The sequence below is a fragment of the Trachurus japonicus genome, chromosome 14 (assembly GCF_045865225.1).
Source record: "Trachurus japonicus isolate A0001 chromosome 14, Traja_1.0".
In the NCBI taxonomy this organism is placed as follows: domain Eukaryota; kingdom Metazoa; phylum Chordata; class Actinopteri; order Carangiformes; family Carangidae; genus Trachurus; species Trachurus japonicus.
In genome coordinates, this window is record NC_140920.1 from 14,997,723 (window position 1) to 15,014,583 (window position 16,861).

General features: G+C 41.7%; 1 protein-coding gene across 1 annotated transcript; it reads left to right on the forward strand.

Moving 5' to 3' along the window:
- Positions 1–6,133: 6,133 nt before the first annotated feature.
- wdr44 (WD repeat domain 44) lies at positions 6,134–16,827 on the forward strand. The gene is made up of 20 exons (XM_085797900.1): positions 6,134–6,644; positions 7,545–7,578; positions 9,533–9,616; positions 9,993–10,602; positions 11,175–11,323; positions 11,446–11,541; positions 11,672–11,808; positions 12,380–12,463; positions 12,574–12,680; positions 13,098–13,249; positions 13,348–13,486; positions 13,598–13,662; positions 13,794–13,910; positions 14,014–14,136; positions 14,241–14,432; positions 14,538–14,639; positions 14,750–14,865; positions 15,004–15,131; positions 15,632–15,766; positions 15,855–16,827. Exons 1-20 carry the CDS (start codon positions 6,568–6,570, stop codon positions 15,941–15,943), a joined length of 2,736 nt encoding a protein of 911 aa, XP_085654026.1. The 5' UTR covers positions 6,134–6,567; the 3' UTR covers positions 15,944–16,827.
- Positions 16,828–16,861: the final 34 nt, after the last annotated feature.

Sequence of the window (16,861 nt, forward strand, 5' to 3'; positions counted from 1 at the left end):
GATCAAGGAGGATGCAGAATAAATCCTCTTCATTTACTATGCAAGGGCTTGTGGGGACGATAAGCTGATAGGAGATATGAGAGACGCTTTAATGTAACATGAAGAAATGGTGCTTGGCAGGGAAGGAGGGAGTATTTGAACTGTGAAATAAATATTGATACTAGTGCAGGGCTCAAGAAGAATCAGGAAGGTAATATCAGGAATCCAGCGGGATTCAGAATTACAGAGAAGATGTTAGAGTGAGTGAAAAATTAAGAGTTTGATACAGATACAGTCATCAAAATTATTAGAACTCCTGAGAAGAATATTTTCAGAAATAAATGCAAATGAATGAATCCATTTAGTATAACCATGATATTTTTCCAAAAATGTCCAAGGCTATATACTTAAAAAATAAAAACCGCTTAAACATTCATACTTGTGAAATGATGTAAACTCAAAATTTAGCCTGCTTTAGTTCTGCTAAAAGACTTGAGACCTTCGCCTCAAAACAGGGGGTAACATGTTTTGCTCTAAAATCCTCTCAAAACTTTCTGACTTCATCTTTCCTTTGATAAATTTAATGCTTCTAGTACCACAGGCTATAAAGCAGCCCCACACACCTTCATCACTTATAAACAAACTGATGAACTGCATTCCCAAAGAGCTCCTCTGCTTTCATCTATCCTTGAACATTATCCCAGAAACTCTGCTTATCTATCTATGAAAATTTGAAGTTTTTTGCATACACTAGGCTCTAGCCTTTTATGTGCCTTTCTTTCATGAGTGGTGTCCTCCTTGGTATTCACCCGTGGAGGTTTGGTGTATAAGTGTATGGGCTGAAACTAGAACTCCAGATTTCTCCAGGTCAGCCTGAGGCTCTTTATATGTATTTGATCATGTTTTTCTGCTGCAACCAGACTGACTCTTAGTACTATGCACCTCCTGAATCCATCTTAACAGTTTTATTACCAAAAAAACATCTTTCACATCATGTGAACACTGAATTAAGCACAAATGAGTCTTATTTGTTTTCATTGGTTTGAGAGTCTTTTTTAAATTCGCCAAAGAGGACAGCAATTATGCCCAGTACACATTTTAGGACTCTTTGCTCACCAATTTGCATTTTCTTTCTAACATTGACATTGACCACATTGGAGGCACTGGGCATGCTTTACATCTTGAACAACACTCACCAGAGAAGGCAGAAGAGCTGTTCAGTAGAAGTGGACTTCTGTCCTTGTCCTTATGCTAATACATATACAGTATATATATATATATATATATATATATATTTTACAAGGCCTGCAGATATTGTACTTAGGAGCTTCATTAAAAGTTTAGATGTACAGAGACAGCAGTGCTGAGACTATTTGCCCATTTTAGTGCACCAGAGATATGGCCATTTTTAAAGCCTACATAGACCTAAAAACGCCAGGAAATAGTACTATTTTTTTTTTTTTTTGCCAATTCTGAGCTGATTTTTTCAGGTAGTACTATATTGCCATGATCAATGAGCTGTTACTAAAGTTGTTGTTTTTTGTGAAATATGGCATGCTCACCCAAAGGTAAGGTATGAATGTGACTTTATATTGCAGCAGATAAAATGACAGGTTTCCCTGAATCATATGATATGATGATAGCCAGACTTTCCCACTAAAGGCCTAGTATACACCCACAAAAAAATGTTTTGTCAACATTTATCATATACCAAGTATATGTATGTAAGTATGTAATAATGACTTTGGCTCTCACAGAAGTGTTATATATAATTGGAAAATAGACAATCTGTTGATAAATGGACGACCAGAAGTCAACTTCATCAAAAAACATTTTTTTAATGCCTTCCAATGACAAGTTTCTTAAGACAAATTGTTGATTATAGTGATGATAGTTAAAAAACAAACAAGTGACAAAGTAATAGCAAAAATAATTGTTATAAAAGATGAAATAGTAGGCTAATAATAATAATGATGATGATGATATAACAATAACAAACAAGTAACAACAACAGCTCAGAGGTCAAAACTAAGGCTGTGTGATAAACTATTTACATGGCTACAGTTCTTTGTACACCATTGTTTGTGTTCATGGGTCTTCAGCATCTTCCACTTTCACTCCACTTTTACTTCTACATGAGCATCTTCCACTTTTACTTCTACTTCTACAGGAGCATCTTCCACTTTTACAGGAGCATCTTCCACTTCTACAGGAGCACCTTCTATGTTTACAGGAGCATCTTCCACTACAGGACCTTTCTTGTCATGCCATTCTGCAAAGCAGTTTCTGTGCGCCACCAGACACAGCACAACGTCACAGCGACGGCACTTCCAGCTGGCACATCTGCCACAGTGTGAGCATCGCCTGCGCCCTTTTGTAGCCGCATCAGGTCTTCTGGTCGCGACGTTGGCCTCGTCTGCCTCGCCGTTGTTGTTCAGGCAGACCGGGAGACAGTCGCCTCCTCTGCTCGGCGTCGGACACTCACGTGACACGCCACACAGGCCGGCAGCCAGCTCCTCCATGAACTCCAGGTGACTGGTGGGCTTTTTGCCTGTGGCGGCACACTGCTCTGTGTACAGTATATAGCTGTTTGTCGCAGCTATATCTATGAAGTGGAACAGCAGGGTTCTGTACCACTTCTTGGTCTTCCTGCGCACCGAGTAGTATTGGATGAGCTGGTCAGAGAGGTCGACGCCACCCATGTACCTGTTGTAGTCCATGATAGCATCCGGTACTGCGATGACCTTCCTCTCCCATTTTCCAGTCTCCTTGCACTTGATGGTCCGTGACACAGTCTGCCCGCTGAAGGCTTTGTGGATCGTGGAGCACACCGACACCTGTCTGGTGTCCATCCATTTCACGAACAACAGCTTCTGTTCCCTGATCCATTTGATGGAACCCCTGGCACTTTTCTTGCTTAGGGCACCTACAGTTGTTGCCGGGGCATCTCTTCGATTGGCCCGGTAAGTGCCACATGCAACAAAGCCCTGCTCATAAAGATCTCTGAAGAGCTTCGGGCTTGTGTAATAGTTATCGCAATAGAGGTGGTATCCTCTCCCCAGGCGTGACGAATCCATGAGCGACATGACCACATCATATGGAAGTCCCTGCCCTGAGTTGAACCTACTCTTACCGGTATATATGATGAAGTCAGCTGTGTAGCCATTGCTGGAGTCGGCCAACACAAAAAGCTTCACCCCCCACTTCGTAGGCTTTGCCTTCACATATTGGCGCAAAGCAATATTAGCTTTTGTGGCAACCATGCGTTCGTCGATGGCAATCTGCTTCTTGGGGTGCCACAGAGCTTTGCATGTGTCCCTGATTTGGATGTACAGGGGCTTGAGACGATGCACTGGGTCGTATTCAGGAGTTCCTTTTTTTTGGTCGTTGATGACATCGTCTTTCGGGTGACTGATGTGCACATTTCTTGAAATGGCCAAGAACCTGTCTCTGGGCATTATATCACGGGGAAAAGAGACACTAAAAATAGACCGTAGCCTCCAGTAATCTATCTGTCTGGGAAGCTGGAGGATGGCCATGTAAAATAACAGACCGACAAACTGGTAAAATTCTGGAGGTTTGAGTTCAACCCATTTGTACTTTTTCCCCTTTGCGATCTGATTTGTGGCATTGATGTTAGTATGCCGACATATAGTTGTTACTTCCTTCTGACCAAAAAACAGCTTGAACAGTTCGATTGGTGGATTGTTCTTATTTATCATGGTCTGCAGGCCAGCAGGTCTCTTGGGTGTGAAATTGGGCAACTTGTGCACAGTGTCCTCCTCCTCAATGTCTTTCCAGCTGCCTTCTTCCTGTCCTCTTCTGCGCCCTCTGCCCTGTGGTGGTGGTGGTGATGATGGTGGTGTTGCTGGAGGGTGAGAGGATGTAGTGCGGCATGATGTGAGGGATAGTGGGTATGATGGGTCATCCTCATTGTCTGAGCTGGAAGCATACAAAAAGATGGAAAAAAAGTGTCACTCTCATTTCTTTACATTTATAATTCATTATTTCGTATATCAGGACTTGTATCGTGTACACACACATGTAACCGGTTCGTGGATCACTCTGCGTTGTTGTTCAAAGAATCACAGTCCTCCTAGAGGTTATTTCTTTTATTCCTGACCAGTTGAAAGAAATAAAAACAAAACACAATCAGCTCCGTCTCCCCAACCCCTCTCAACAAACTGACCAGACGAGAAGTGACCAAAACAAAACCAACGGTTACATTTATATATGGGGGTGGGGCCGCCCAGGGAGGAATGCAGGGGCAGGGGGCCCCAAAAGAAAATACAAAATACAAATAAATAAAATAAAACGTCAGGTAATAAATAAAACAAAATAATAAAAAATGAATGAATAAAAAAACAGATAAAAATATATTTAAAAAAATCAACTACAATTTTATATAATTATATTTACACACACACACACACACACACACACACACACACACAGTCTTACATTATTGGACAAACTGATTAATCCAGGTGTGTCTGTCTCATTGTGACTACTCAGACACACCTGGATTAATCAGTTTGTCCAATAATGTAAGACAGGAAATAAAGGAGCTTGTTTAAGTTCAGGAAGTAGTGGAGTTGTGCATGAAGCCCAGAGCTAGCTCTACTAGGCTAGACTACGCTAGCTCACTAGTCAGGTAACCCCCCTTTTTAGCGCACCTCCGCGCTTAAATCAATAATTATCCATGTTCTAAAACATTGCATTCAAATAGCACACTTATGCACATGAATGGCCAACTAAATATGGTGTTTATACTGCACAATAAGCCAAATGAATCTGCATAGCCTAACTTCTCCTACCTTTCATCCTCATCGGGATCAACACCTTCTTCTTCGTCAGGTTTCCAGCTCTCCGCGTCTGAGTCACTTTCATTTTCGTCATCGTCGTCGTCAAATAGTAAATCCAGGAGCTTTTGCACTTTGTAGTTTTCATCGTCGTTTGTTGTTTTGTCCTCCACCCGTTTTCTTTTCCTATCCATGGGAGACCGAAGTTCCATGTTGCTGTGTGTGGCGTGGGCCAGAGCCATGTGGGCAAAGACGGGTTATAAACTGCTCTTCCCGGACCACGTGATCATTCAAGGACCCTCGGAAAGTGGAGGATCCGCCTCCCAAGCTGGGAAATTACAAATTACAGTGCAGCAGCAGCGGCATTATTACACACAGTGAAGATAACAACATATAGGATAAGAATACAAAGAACAAACTATAATAAAATAGCAATAGCAAATAAAATGTAATGTACAAAAGTATATACAACAAATTGGCAGTGTTGATTTTAGTGCAAAGTAAAAAAAAAAAAAAAAAAAATGTGCGAAATGTGTGTAACTTTGTGTAGAAAATAAAGTGCGCAGTGACTGTATGACCAGAGTGTTTTAGCTGTTTAGTGTGATGACAGTGTGATGGAATGTGGCAGGAAAGATTGTCGGTATCTGTCCCATCGACAGCGGAGCGGATAGGCCATAATACAATCCCGCGATTAAATTGCAGTCTAAATTATTTCATGTTATGTAAAACGTGCAAGCATTGCATCGATGCTATGTTCGGTTTTTAGAGGGTTTTAATGACAAGACATAAAATTGTTGCAGAAGTATGCCTCTCACTCACAACATACAGTGTGCATGTGCAATATATTGTGGGACTTAGTGCAACACTTGTCTCTTGTAGTTAGTTGTGTGTTTTTTTATTCTGTGTAGCACTTAATAAAGCACCTTCAGCTGCAGCTTTTTTAGTTGTGTCGTGACTATAGAATAACAATAAATATCTATCTATCTATCTATCTATCTATCTATCTATCTATCTATCTATCTATCTATCTATCTATCTATCTATCTATCTTTTCCTGCAAAGATCCAGTAATTTCAGTTTTTAGATTTTATGGTTCTATGGTTGTTGTTTGTCCAGCCTCAGAAAAACACTGTAGTCTGTAGTGTGTTTTCTCGATATGCAATGCAAAGCTCTCTCTTGTGCATCCCATGCCAGCCCATCCCCAGTTTGCTCCGTACACCCTGGTACCTTGGATCATCGGTAGCGGGCGGTCTCGACGCTAGACCCTGCCCGGCTGCCGTAACAGTGAAACCGAAGAAGAAGCGGTGTCTGCGCCCCGCCCTTTGACTCAACCTCCCTGAGATGTATTTTTTGTGGGGCTGTTTTGTTTATGACGCGGTCCACTGGCTCCGGGAGCCTGACAGCTGATCAAGTGTATGCTGATGTGAAAAAAGGCGCTTTAGATGTCTGCGTTGGTGGAGTAGCGTAATGTGCCGCGAATGAGACAGATTTTAAAAACAGGAGTTGAAAGCGCTTGTTAGCTTTCCGTGTCGCTCCATCGTACAACCAGATTACATTGGTTAGCAGCCTAGCAATTGGCTAGCATACTTAGTTTGACGTTATGGCGTGACGTTGGACTGGAAAGGTTGTTTGACGACGTCTGGGCCAAGCAATTAATATCATAATATCACCGCCGAGTGGGCAGTATATAGAGAAACAGGCACATATGTGCAAGGCTGAAGTCTTTCGCAGGTTCGGCTTTTAGACAGCTGTCTGAAACTAGCCAGCGAGCTACATTCACGTTAGCATGGCGTCAGATACAAGTGACACCGAGGAATTTTATGATGCTCCAGAGGACGTCAATTTCACGCCATCTCCGAAAGTGTAAGGAAACACATTTTGTCATAATATGTTTTGAAAAGAGTGGCTTTTGCTGTTTAAATCCCGAATGCAAAACCTAGCAAAGTACCTCCCAAAAACTTAGCATGGACGAGCTAGCTAACTGGTAGCAACAACAACATCACAAATGCGAAAATTATCATTTGTATAGATGATTAGGTTAATTGCTTTAAGGGGTTTTGGTTGAAATAAATGTCCAGTCAATTTTTGAACAATTTAAATGTGTTAGTGCAGTGTCACACAGTATGTCAGTTGTCCAGCTGTTTGACAGTGCAGGGAGACTCTGCCCAACATACAAGTCACATGATGTTATTCCTGTGATCTCGGGACTGTAGGATGATGTTTGTTTGTCGGAACAAGTTCCCGTGAAAGCTGAAGCCAAGATGCAAATCCAACAGTTTCCATCCAAACACGTTGTGTGTTGCAACACCATAAGAAAAGAAAAGAAATGACTGACTGACTGTCATGGTGGGAGTGTTGGGATTTTTGGCTGGTGTGTGTATAACAATCTGGATCAACCAGTTACAAAGTTAGGAAATACAGCCAATTTATGAAGGCTCAGTGTGAGAAAATAAGACTGCCTGCACATGTTTGATTTTATATCTTTCTTAGATTTTGAAAATGAAAGAACTGAAAGATCTCAAAGGGAAAACAAAAGATGGAGGTCACTCTGTATTGTGTAATCTGACATGGTTTTAATCATTAATCATTGACAACACAAGACAAAGCATTTTTCAGCCTGAAGTAAAACCTGATTTAGAAACGAGTTGGGGGTAGAATCATAATAACTTTGCTTTTGAGTCAGATTTGTTTTCATGTCCTTGTATTTTAAACATTGACCGTCATTCCGGTTTTGAGCCATGTCCCCTTGTGTTTTTTTTCTAGGTCACCTGCAAAGTTTGTCATTCCTTCGCCTAAGGTATGTTTATTTAAACCCAGGCACTGTTAAAACAAGGCAGCATGTGTTGTGCTGAGTTGCTATCAGAAGTAATCCCAGCATTACTTTGACTGTAAGCAAGGCTTGAAAACGCATTTTAGTAAGCTTATACACTGGGTTGTAAGTGAGTAAAATTATCAAAGTTTGATCCTGTTGAAATCCATTCAAACCCTTTAGAGAATCTGTTGCAGTCATTTTTGTCAGATAAATGTGACTTTATTTAACAGATAGCCCCTTGAGATGTACCATATATTTTCAAGGAGGTCCTTATTACCAACAAAAATACAAAACAAGAGTACAGTCATCATTAGGACAAAATCATAATATAAAGTGAACACAAAACATGATACAATATAGAGATGCAGATGCCCATTCACACACACTTGCACACTACAATGCTCCACCTATCCTAGCTACTGTTGTGGAAATTCTTAACGGTTTGCTGTTGGTGAATAATGAAATACAGACTTCTGCCGGCAGATACGTTTTTATTTCCTTGCAAGGAAAGGTCAGTACTCCTCACCCGAGCGGTGATGGTAAAGGGGAGACCTAAACATTTATACCTGAGTCCCCAAAGAAATTTAAATCAAAAGCAACTGGACATGGTTATTTGTCTAGGAAGACGTTTCACCTCTCATCCAAGAGGCTTCATCACTTCATGTACACATCTGACCAGGCTGGGACTGGTCCAACTACCTGGTGTGGAGATCCAGGCATTTAACCACACCAGATAGTTGGACCAGTCCCAGCCTGGTCAGATGTGTACATGAAGTGATGAAGCCGCTTGGATGAGAGGTGAAACGTCTTCCTAGACAAATAACCAAGCCCAGTTGCTTTTGATTTAAATTTCTTTGGGGATAAAGATGACCTGGACAAATGAGAATATTCACAGGCATTTATACCTGAGGAAAATCCCTTTGTCTGCTGCAGGGGTTCGACCCCATACCAGAGAGTGTTTTCATACCCTTTTGTCTGATGCAGGTAACGGCACCGACTCCCGAGTGTTTCACACCTGGGCTATCCTGCGGGGTTTTGTTTCTAAGTGGCAAGTTAAGAGGTCTAGACATTAAAATACACAAATGGTTAAGAAACAAAAGGAGACCTGATACCTTGGGGGCAGAGTGTAGGGACATCTCAAGTGATTGAAACATAGAAAGATTGAAAATTACCATTACCCCCCCCCCCCGTCAATCTTGGGCTTAAAGAAATGTAGATATCTGACTAGATTCAAATGTCAGTGCTAAGGTGGGAGTGAATTTACACACTGAAGTGTTTGACTCTGTAGAGGCAAATACAGTCTTTATTGAAGCTCTCCTTGAAGCTGCACTATCTTGATGTTTCCTGACAGTCTCTTAAGTTGCAGTCACTTAACGCAGCTTGTTCAGTAATGAGTCATTGACTGCAAATATTCAGCCAAATATTTGTGATGATGCTTGCCGTCACTGATTTGCCAGTGCTGCCTTCCTGACAGCTAGGGAAATGCAAATGACATGGAAATAGATCATCTGTTTTTCTTTTCCTCTGCCTGCCCTTCCCACAGACGGTTACAACTGAAATTCAAATTAGACTCATGAGAGATTGCAAATTAGATCTACGCTACAGTTAGGTGATATTGGAAAGAACCCAGGAGTTGCTTGCTTGCTCACTGACTGGCATTATCCTTACACCTAAATCACAATCAGAGTGCGGAAAACATTGAAGTGGAAGCAAAAAGGAAGCTAAATCATGGAATAGCGTTTAATGCATTAATAAAATCTGTATGAGACCTTGAAATGGACTTAAGAATACACTCACCTTCATGATAAGCAGACTGCAGACCAATTAAAGTTCGCTAGATTAGAGAACTAGAGTTTTAAAGGAAGTGTGTCCATTAGCCATGCACTCTGAGGAGTCTATGTATTGTAGTTAAAATTGTTCTATATTATCTTTTGAACAGCTTTTGCAGAAATCAGTTAATGCTGCGCAAGAGGTGAACTGCGGAGCGGCCACATCTGAGACTCAGCAAGATGATTCCCTACAAGTAATGGTTTTCTCTTTTATTGCACAGTGTCCCACAGGAGATTACTGACTCGCTGGAAAAAAAACGAGATGTTGCATTTTTATCATATTCTTATATTTTTTATTTTGTACATGTAATTTTAAAAAGTTTGTGTGCAAATATCAGGGGTCAGAGTGAGCCCAAATCTATGATGGTGTGTTTTAGAAATTGCATTTCCTGCAGTGTGTTCTGTATTGTCCAGACTCCATGTAGGTGTCATGTGTTACAATGTGTTACATGCTGTGAAAAGAAACAGAAACAGAACATGTACAGACAAAAAAAACATTTCTTAGCTGAGCCAGACATCACAGGTACTGTATTGTTGAGTTACATAACGGTTATTTTCTCTTCCTCACAGATCATTGATAGCATCATAGAGGAGAGTCAAAAGGGAAGCACTGGGGATGTTGGTGAAGTGGCTCAGCTGCTAGATCAGCTACATGTTGATGTAAGAGAAGAGCCAGAGCTAAAGGAAGAGAATAATGCTCAGGAAGTTCCTGTGGAGGCAGCAGCGCCAGCTGTCGAACCGCAGCTCGTTGAGAGGCAAGAGGAACAACAGGAAAGTGCAACGACGAACGGAGCTCCTGCTCCTGAACCCTTAGATCTCCCTGGGCAGTCGGCTGGGTCACAAGAACATGTTCAGCCCCCGGACATCACCAGCACCATAGGGCAGAGTCAGTCGTTTGTAGCGGTCGTGGTAGCAGAGGGCGAGCAGGAGCAGAGGCCCGCAGACATCTTAGACCAGGTCCCACTCACAGACAGGCAGTCTGACTCTGACTCCTCTGGGCCTACGAAACCTCCACGTCAATTCACAGTGGAGCCAGACATTGTAGCCAGCACCAAGAAGCCTCCGCCTGTACGCCCACCACCTCCCAGTGGAGGTCCTCCACCGAGACCGCCTCCCCCGTCTTGGCAGGGTCTGCCTTCAAAGAAGTCTCAAGAGTGTCTGAGGCCAAGTGGACTGGAAGGTAGAGAAAACATCATTACTGGATTAGTAAATGTTTGACATTTCTCTAAAGTGCTGCCTTAAGAGCAATAACTTTTTCAACATTCCAATTATAAGTATTGATCTGAGGCATCGCAGATCGTTGGAGAATGGATGATAGCCTGTAACCACCAAGTGTATATAGTGTTTTAGATTAAGGATGAATAGCTTAAAACACCATGAATAGTGAGTGGACAGAAAGATAGATGGTAACACCCACTGTTGTTCAGACTGGTATCATATTGGAAAGTAGAAGTGTTTCAGAGTTATTCTGTCATCTCAAATCCCTTGTTATAGACAACCATCATGGTATAGCTGTCTAATGTTTTGTAACCATTTCCAAATGTGTATTTCAAAGAATTAGGAGAACAGCTTCCAGCATCCCCTTCTCTGCAGGGAGGGTTTAACTTAACAGAGGGCGAGTATCTAGGCAGAATGTCTGAAATGAAAGTGCTTTATCATCTGCGATGTGTATCAGCTAAATGCATGCAAAGCAGACAGAACAGATAGCCAGTTTTTAAATGGCGTGTTGTGTGCTGTTGTGTAATCGCTCAGTGTCTGCGGGCTGTGCAGTCGGTGGTGAGGCTCTGGAGCCGTCGGGCCTGGTGTCTCCCAGCAGCACAGTGAGGAGTTTAACCAAAGAGCTGCAGCATTCCTTAGATCTGGCCAGTGCCACCAGTGGGGACAAGGTGGTGACGGCACAGGTGAGTCATATCGACCTCCTTTTTTTTTTTGTTCATTCATTACTGTTTAAAATAACATATGATGTAGCAGTTTTCTTATCTGCTACACCACTGCACAATTTCTTGCTTTGTGTTTTTGTTAGGAAAATGAGGATGAACAGGCATCATCTCAGAGCGGAGGACAAACTCCAGGCCCTCAGCGTCCGCGCTCCAACTCCGGTAGAGAACTGACAGATGAAGTAAGAGTCCTGCTTCTTTCTATTGCCTTTTCATCAGTTTGAATCCAAGCCATAACCCAGCCTCTTGCACATTCCTTTCCCCTCAACTTTCTATGTGGCACACATGCATTTATGTGTTATCTTACAACAGGAAATCCTGGCAAGTGTGATGATCAAGAATCTGGACACTGGCGAAGAGATCCCACTAATCCAGGCAGAAGAGAAACTTCCTGCTGGGATTAACCCTCTCACTCTGCACATCATGAGGAGGACCAAGGAGTATATTGCGTAAGAATATACAAATATTCAGTATTAGCTGCAGAATTGATTAATTTAACGGGCACAGGAAGTTAGTACTATCTCCCCTATACATAAAGTACTTTATGAGAATGCATTTGGAAGAATCATTTGCTCTAATATACCACAAACACTGATTCATGCATTGGAAACAATAACAATCTACACAAAAACAGCCACAAATTGGACAAAACAAACATTCACTGACCATGGACTCGCATCAGCAACAGACAGGAGAGAAAGCAAGCTGTGGTAATTAATTTCAAATGAGTTGAGCAACAGACATTTAATTGACAAGAAGCAACGGTGACATTGCAAAACTAGTAGGTACTACTACTGAACAAAATAAAAAGTCACCGGTGGACAGAATAAATTGAATCCAGACAACTAACCCTCAAATCAAGCTTCCATGGAAGAAGCATGCCAATGATCTTGTCTGAGGCAGATTTGTAGATGAATAAAACATTTTCCCACTGTGAAAATCCTTCTTAAGCCTCATCATGTAAAAACAAATGGTACATTTTCTAAGGGAAGTTGATTTGTTATATATTTCCCCTCGCAGGAATGATGCAGCACAGTCAGATGATGATGAAAAGCCTCAGGCACCGCTGACGGACACAGACGGAGGAAAACTGAAGCAGAAAACGTAAAGATTAATGGCCTCCTGTTGTCTGTTGATGGGAATTGATTCCCCTCACCCTCAGCACAAGATCTTCCATAAATATATTTAATTTGTTGTTGTTTATTTCTGACCAGAACCCAGTTCAAGAAATTCCTGGGCAAGTCTGTGAAGAAGGCCAAGCATCTCGCTGAGGAGTATGGAGAGAAGGCAGTCAACAAAGTGAAAAGTGTGCGTGATGAAGGTAAAAGAGCACAATCATTTAAAGCTTCTTATACTTCTTTAAACTGCATTTTACAGGATATTGATTAATATTGGCCTTAAAAATGTCTCAGACATATTGCAATTACAAAATTCCTAATGGGATGTTTTGATTTCTTTGCATAAATCAAAGTACAATCTGTTGCAGACAGCACATACAAGTGAAGGCAGGTTGGCATTTGTAAATGCGAGTAATGAGAATTGTTCATAAATGGAAACAGCCAAACATGTTGATCTTAGATCTTGAACCAGCTCTACATGATCACATGAAAAATGGCAGAGCAGCAGTTAAATTTCTGAACTGCTACAGTGCCAGCACAGACTTATGAAATATTAATGCTCCTCCTGGCGAGATGGTTTTGATTATCTTAGTTACACTTTTTGTTTTGTTTGGCCTCAGTTTTCCACACCGATCAGGACGATCCATCATCAAGTGACGATGAGGGCATGCCTTACACCCGGCCCGCCAAGTTCAAGGCAGCGCACAGTTTCAAGGGTCCCTTTGACTTTGACCAGATTAAAGTTGTGCAGGACCTGAGTGGAGAACACACGGTAAGATGGTCTCGGGTTTGGATTTTTTTTTCCCCTATCTTTTGTTAATGAGATGATGTGCACCAATCATTGCTTGTGTTACGCCATCTCTTTCTCAGGGGGCTGTTTGGACGATGAAGTTCTCCCACTGTGGGAGGCTGCTGGCAACCGCAGGCCAGGATAATGTAGTTCGCATCTGGGTCTTGAAGACTGCCTTTGACTACTTCAATAACATGAGATTAAAATACAACACTGAAGGTATGTATCGTCACAGGCATCTCTGATTTTTTTTGCGTTGTGTGATAATTGTTTTAATTTTTAGACCAACTTTGGCTGCAACAAGATTCGTTTTTGTCTTTGCTTCTCCAGGTCGAGTTTCACCGTCTCCGTCTCAGGAAAGTTTATGCTCCTCTAAATCTGACACTGATTATGGGGTGAGTAAAATTAAAAAACACATTTGATTTAAGGATTGTTTAGGTATTCCTGAAAATATTATAATATTGTAAGGTTTATTTGAGGTTCCTTTATTCAGAGATTGTACTTACTTCAGATTTTACTCTTACAGGCAAGTTGCGCTCCAGAGGATCCGGATACAGAAGATAGGAATGCACCTTTCCGTCAAGTCCCCTTCTGCAAGTACAAGGGTCATACAGCTGATTTGCTGGACTTGTCATGGTCTAAGGTGACGATCTTCATCTTTTTGTCCCTGATCTTCCCATTAGTTATGTCTGCAGGATGTGTTTTTATCTCTTGTTCTCACCTTATCTATTTTTGTCTCGATCTAGAACTTTTTCCTGCTCTCATCTTCCATGGATAAAACTGTCAGGTTATGGCACATATCCAGGAGAGAGTGTCTTTGCTGCTTTCAGCACATTGATTTTGTAACAGCTATCGCTTTTCATCCCAGAGTAAGTTGAATCACCTTGCATTACTTGCCTCAGCACAAATCACGAGACTATTCATCCTGACTATCAGAACATATTTATAGTAACACTCACTTCTTGTTTCGCAGGATGACAGATACTTCTTAAGCGGCTCTCTGGACGGAAAGCTCCGGCTCTGGAACATTCCTGACAAGAAGGTGGCGCTGTGGAACGAGGTGGATGGTCAGACACGCCTCATCACCGCCGCCAACTTCTGCCAAAATGGGAAATATGCCGTCATTGGCACCTATGATGGCCGATGCATCTTTTATGACACAGAGGTAACTAGTCAAGCTACTGTTCCATTACAATAGAAGTTCTTTTGAGCTCTTATTAGCATTGTAGTATTAATTCCATGTTTTTTTTTTCTTTTGCACATTAATTAGCGCCTGAAATACCACACACAAATTCATGTGAGGTCCACGAGAGGCAGGAACAAAGTTGGACGCAAAATCACTGGCATTGAACCTCTACCTGGAGAGAATAAGGTAACGTCTGGTTTCTAGTACAAATACACATGAAGTGTGTTTGATGTTCCTGTAATAAGGTTTTTCAGAGAGATTTCTGAAGTGACACATTCCCTCTTTCCCCTGAACAGATTCTGGTAACCTCAAATGATTCCCGCATCCGCCTGTATGACCTAAGGGACTTGTCTCTGTCCATGAAATACAAAGGTTACGTGAACAGCAGCAGTCAGATCAAAGCGAGCTTCAGGTGGGGAAGCTTCCCTCTCACGCAGTTTTGACATTAGTATTGTGATCTAACATCGGTAACATTTACTATAGTAACATTCAGACTTGTTTATATGTTGTGCTACTAATTCTGGTTCGTTGTGGGATTGTCTCCCTACAGCCATGACTACTCCTTCATAGTCAGTGGCTCAGAGGATAAGTACGTGTACATCTGGAGCACTTACCACGACCTGAGCAAGTTCACATCTGTACGACGAGATCGCAATGACTTCTGGGAAGGGATTAAAGGTAACTGTTTATAGTGCTGAAAGCCAAAAACTAGGTGGGTTTACATGGACAGTTTTAAACGGTTCAAATAGGTTTGGGAGACCAAACCGAGTGAAAAATACTTCATATAAACACCTCAAACCGTCTCATGTATACCTTGAAACGGGTTGATTTCTGGCTGCGTTTGTTCTGCACATGCTCAGGACTTGGCGTACGAACGCACGCTTCAGCACGCACGAGTCGTGCCTGGCTGCCACTCAAGCGAAAATGTCAAGCAAGAAATCCACCGCCCCAAGATGGAAGTTCGAAACATTTGTTTCATTGGCGCATGTAAACAACCAACCAGTTTACTTTGTAACCCATGTATACGCTCAAGCTGAAATCTTCAAACAGATTAATTTGAATCAAACCTATTTGAAACTGTCCATGTAAACTCACCTACTATTTCAATACAATTAGCTATCTAATAAATGATTGTCCTTGTTCCATCTGTTACTAAAGCCTCACATTTTGTCTTGCAGCACACAATGCAGTGGTCACCTCAGCCATTTTTGCGCCCCACCCAGCCCTTATTGTTCCACAAGAAACTGGGGCAGAGAAACCAGAAGCAGAGTGTAAGAGCCTGGACTCCACAGATTCAGAAACCATACCCTCAGGTAAATTTACTTGTACTCATCCTTGTACAGCTCTCCTGACACCAAAATGTGTCGTCCCAGTGCTATAAAAATGTACCGTACTTCGCAGGTGCCCTCAAGACAGATCATACAGAGGTTCTTCTCTCCGCGGACTTCACTGGAGCCATCAAGGTTTTTATCAACGTGAAAAAGTACTGAGCGTGTCGGAGGTAATCAGATCTTCACCTCCAGGCCTGTTCGTTTGGACATAAGTCCTGAGGACAAAGGACAGTACATCTGGAGTCATCCACGGTCACCCAAATACATAATGGTTATTGCTCTAAGGCAAAGAGCTGACTGTAGCTTTTTCAGGATAATAGGGACCTTAAAATAGAGAGAAGAGGGAACGGAACGGGTGTAAGGAATGGACTCTACAAAGCAGAACACGATGTGATTCCCTGTCACATTATTATTTTTTATCTTTAATACCAAGCAACTGTGAATGGTTTGGCATCAAGGCGAAAAAAAGAAGAGCTCAGAAATGCCAAGCGTGTCTGGTCTGAGCAGAAACTTAATCCGTTCAGATGTGTACTGTATGTCAAGCTACAAGGCCATTTGTAACAGTTTGGGCATTACTAGTTTGTTTTGCTCCCACATTTCAGAAAAATTACATTAACTTCAAAAAGTGCAAGACACTGTCCTAATGTCAGTCACAGATTTTAATGTGTCTTGTGTAAAAAGGTGTAACCATTTGTCTTGAATGCAGAGCTGGTTTTAAATGTCATTTACAAACTGTTTGTGCCTACGAAATCTAGATCGCTTTTCTAAATTCAAGTCCTCGAGCTTTCCTCTCTTAAATATATCCAACATTTCAGCAGAAGACAGCAACTATGTGGTACACGAAATCTGTAAACGGTTACTAATGAGTAGGGCTGGGTATCTTCGATTTTTCAGACACAGTACTGGCTCTTAAGTACTTTTGATACATTTCTTTGATCAACGAAAGCACATTTCATTACCCAAAATAGTATTGTAAATTTACTGTGTAACGTTGCATACTTACTGCTTTTGTAAACAGAACCAAATGATGCTCTATGACTTTCCTCAATAAAAATCAACACAAATGCTTTCTTTCTC

Coding starts and splice junctions, on each gene's coding strand:
- wdr44 (XM_085797900.1), top strand. CDS start 6,568: ATGGCGTCAGATACAAGTGACACCGAGGAATTTTATGATGCTCCAGAG. Junction 11,542..11,671: donor GTAGAGAACTGACAGATGAA/GTAAGAGTCCTG, acceptor ATCTTACAACAG/GAAATCCTGGCAAGTGTGAT. Junction 12,681..13,097: donor GAAAAGTGTGCGTGATGAAG/GTAAAAGAGCAC, acceptor GTTTGGCCTCAG/TTTTCCACACCGATCAGGAC.